We start from the raw sequence: 4,096 nt of genomic DNA, 5'->3' as shown, positions 1-4,096 counted from the left end.
GTGTGTGTGTGTGTGTGTGTGTGTGTGTGTGTCAGAGCCCTCCTGACCAGGTGAGACACTGGGACGTCCAGTACACCACCCTCCAGAACACGGGCATGATGCCATCAGGAATGTAGCTCCACGGCTTGTAGCACGGCTTTGGTGTCCTGTGAGAGACGAGGAAGGGGAACTGGTGTGAGCAGAGACCAGGCTGAACCAGGCCCAGTCCAGGCCTGGTTCAGGACTGGTCCAGACAGTGAACATGCAACTGATGTGTCTGTCAGTCACACAGACATGTTATCTGCAGCTGACCTCCATCTTCACAGACCAACAAAAACATCTGACCCTCGTCTCACACCGAGTCCACTAATAAATTCTGTGACCAGCTTCACAGTCATTAGACCAGTGGTTCCCAGATGGTGGAGGGCTGTGGGATTTTGTGACAACCATATACGATACAAAAAGTTCTGGATGTTTTATTTACTGTATCAGTATTTTGTATGCACTCATTTCCCAAGTCAGAGGAAAATCCTAGCACCTAAAAGAAGCACCTCAAGAAGAGAGAAAAGGAGCGGTCAGAGTCAGGACAGCTGCCCGTCTCATGGCTTCTGCTTGACCACGGACGCCAACAGCTCTCAGCTTGAGCGCCTCATCTGTCAGGAGAAGTCAGCTAATACTAGTGTGGAGCCAAACAAGCTGAAGAGGCACTCAGAAACCAAGCATGCCTTCTACGTTGAGACCAGACTCAGCCAGCTGGAGGCGTGTGTAAAAACCAGAGACTGAATAATGACTGATAACAGCTGGCTGGTGTCACTCACCACGCCCGCTCAGCACTTCCTGGGGAAACCACGACTGCCAGTCGGAGTGCAGTACCTGTGAGCTAACCTCACCATGATGAACTGGGCAACTGGACCTCTCTAGTATCATTACCTTCAGGAACACGTGACGAAGCGGGACACCGAGTTATTCACTCAGGATGGGCCCTTTGGTTGAACCGAGCTGTGCAGGCAACGACTGCTGGTTAGAACAACTTCAGATTCTTATTACCCACAAATCTGCCCTCCCAGTCCCTGTGTGTGACAGACCTGCAGGTCACAGTGGTTCTATCACCACTGCTGTTGTAAGCAAGCGAACTAAAGAAAACACCGTATAGTCTGAATAAACGGCACCAAAGGTCCGTTAATGAACTGATCTCTGTATGCAACAGTAAACGTGCAGTCTGATCGCTGTCACCTGAGCCATTCTCTCACTGTCGTTAACATTTAGAAACCAGGGTAACATGGGAGCTGCAGACAAAGATGCTGTTACACACTGACCTCTTGGTGGGAGTGACAGATGTGTTTGCTGTGGTGTGGTTGAACGGTAACGGGCTGCCGGTGGGAACAGAGGTCGACTCCTTATGGTCTATCTTGCACTGTTTGTAGATGGTCTGTGGGAAGAGAGCAATGACACACACACACGTTCAGGTTTCTGTGTGGACGTCTGAATGTGAGGGACGGATTCTGTCTGAGCACTGACCGTGCTGACATCCAGCGGCAAGATAAAGACGATGAGGAAGCACAGGTACCAGGCCAGCAGCGTGCCGAACAACACCATGCGCTGCTGCTTCTTGAAGTCTCCATATCGGTGCAGCAGGAAGAGCGCCAGGAAGAACACCACCACGATCTCGATTCCCAGAGCAGCCCCACTCATCCTGCTGCACTGCTCTCAACAGCCAGACCTGCAGGACACAAGTGTCAGTTTTCCTATTTCTGTGCATTTCACTGACAGGTGACTGTTTTAAAACAGTACCCACCCGCTGTGAACAGCCGGTGCCTTCTGTGATCACTGCTCCTGTTCATACTGTCAGTAAGAAAAACCCTTTACCAACACGCTCCCAAAGTAAGATGGGAGTCTGTCATCATGAGGAGGCAGCGTGAGGCCTCAACACTCAGTGTTTAATGCAAGATTCCCTTTTTCTTCCCCTAATAGTAGGACATCACGTTCTTCTGTGATTGTGACTGACTGATTAGTTTAACTTTGGTCCCTACTGTCCCCCATCTTTACTGATATACATACTATACACATGTACTATAAATATACACACACACTTTATTTGAATTCAAACCCTACACATTCTGCAGCCACTGCAGTGAAAGAGCATATGATTGGTCCAACACAGACTGCCACAGCCTGCTATCTGCTCCAGATAAACTTTTACCTAAATCTATTTATTTGGACTAAAACAGGACGGTGGATTTGCAGTGGATTTGTTGGTACAGGAAGAGCTGATCTCTAAAGGCCAGTATGAACAAGAGGAACGATTCCAGCCAACAGTTTCACTGTTTACAGGTACCTGACTACTGGTTTAGGACAGAGCCCCCTGGTGGCCCAGCAGGGGAACCACAGCTCTGCCCCACGACCACTTGTCTCCACATCACAGCCCTTCTGGTCAACTGACATTGTCTCATCTGTCTCTGAGCTCTACTCAACAGAGACACACTGATCTAACATTTATACCAAATAAATTCCGTCTGTGTTTTAGTATTCTATGATAGTAGACTCAATATGTTTGGGTTTTACACATTTAATCATGTCACCGTGGACTTACCGTCGGCATTTATCACAATTTTCTGAGATTTTATTGCCCAATCTACTAATTAATTGAACTAACTGACAGGTTAATCACCACTAAAATAATCTGAAGTCACAGCCCTGTAATAATCATCTGACAGGTCATGACTGGGTCTGTGTTGTTAAACGTCACCATAGAAATAAGACTGACAAACAGCTGGACACGTAGCAGGCTTTACATTTATCTTCTGACATAGACAGATGTTCAGCATTTGAACAGACAACCTTTAATTAACGTATTAATGTAATATCGAGACATAAGCGGCCATAGTAAACCACCGACGTCAGCTAACACAGCTAGCTAACACAGCTAGCCAACACTGGCCAGCGACATGACAGCACAAACATCGCTGGTGTGTTGACACGTACCGTGGTTTATTTGTTTGTTTTCGATTCTTTCAGAGGAAAGTTACACGTTCCGTATTCTCTGCGGATTGCTGTGTGGTTGACTTCCACCGTGATTACCAAAAAAACCCCTCTCCGTTTTCTGGCAGGTTAGCTGAGCAGCATCACTCACATCCGGGTTTCCTGACAGAAAAAAACCCCAAAGCCTCGGTCGATGACGTGTAAGATCAGCGCCTGCGCAGAAGCTTTTCTTCTTCTTGTGGCGTTTATTGGCGATTTGCAAACCAGCTTAAGGTGCATTACCGCCACCTTCTGGACTGGATTGTGAACCAACTATGGAACCGAAGGAAAGGAAAAAATAAAGTAAAAAAATAAAAAGGCCCGAGGTGCTTATAACTGCATAGACAACTAAATCCTACCCATGATACCTATATCTGTAAAATACCTAATAACAAATATATATGCTTTCTTACAGTTGCTATCCCAAAAGGTCTCTACTGACATATTCTTCTTCTGTCGGCTGTTCCTATTAGGGGTCACCACAGCGAATCATCTGTTTCCACCTAACTCTATCCTCAGCATCCTCTACTCTCACCCCAGTTAACTTCATGTCCTCTTTTAGCACATCCATATATCTCCTCTTTGGCCTTCCTCTTGACCTCTTGCCTGGCAGCTCCATCTCCAACATCCTTCTACCAATATAACTGCTATCCCTCCTCTGCACATGTCCAAACCATCTCAATCTGGACTCTCTGACCTTGTCCCCAAAACAGCCGACCTGAGCTGTCCCTCTGATGTGCTCATTCCTAATCCTGTCCATCCTGGTCACTCCTAAAGAGAACCTCAACATCCTCATCTCTGCTACCTCCATCTCTGCCTCTTGTCTTTTCCTCACTGCTACAGTCTCTAACCCATACAGCATAGCTGGTCTCACTACTGTCTTGTACACCTTTCCTTTGATTCTTGCTGACACTCTTCTGTCACACAACACTCCTGACACCTTTCTCCACCCACTCCAACCCGCCTGCACTCGCCTCTTCACCTCTTTCCCACACTCCCCATCACACTGGACTGTTGACCCCAAATACTTAAACTCCTGCACCTTCTTGACCTCAGCCCCCTGTAACCTCACTGTTCCACTTCCCTCCCTCTCGTTCAT

The 4,096-nt window shown here is 47.3% G+C and overlaps 1 protein-coding gene across 1 annotated transcript in view; it reads right to left on the bottom strand.

Annotated features, from left to right (window-relative positions):
* lmbrd2b (LMBR1 domain containing 2b) overlaps window positions 1-3,154 on the bottom strand; it is a 9,265-nt gene extending 6,111 nt beyond the window's left edge. The window contains exons 1-4 of the mRNA XM_020587713.1: window positions 2,962-3,154; window positions 1,498-1,699; window positions 1,296-1,408; window positions 48-146 (exon numbers count right to left, since the gene is read on the bottom strand). Of these exons, the coding sequence (XP_020443369.1) occupies window positions 48-146; window positions 1,296-1,408; window positions 1,498-1,671 (386 nt within the window). The 5' untranslated portion in view covers window positions 1,672-1,699; window positions 2,962-3,154. The remainder of the gene's footprint in view (window positions 1-47; window positions 147-1,295; window positions 1,409-1,497; window positions 1,700-2,961) is intronic.
* Window positions 3,155-4,096: the final 942 nt, after the last annotated feature.

This window comes from Monopterus albus, unplaced genomic scaffold, assembly GCF_001952655.1.
Source record: "Monopterus albus unplaced genomic scaffold, M_albus_1.0 scaffold474.1, whole genome shotgun sequence".
Lineage (NCBI taxonomy): Eukaryota > Metazoa > Chordata > Actinopteri > Synbranchiformes > Synbranchidae > Monopterus > Monopterus albus.
This window is presented reverse-complemented; position numbering and strand designations above follow the sequence as displayed.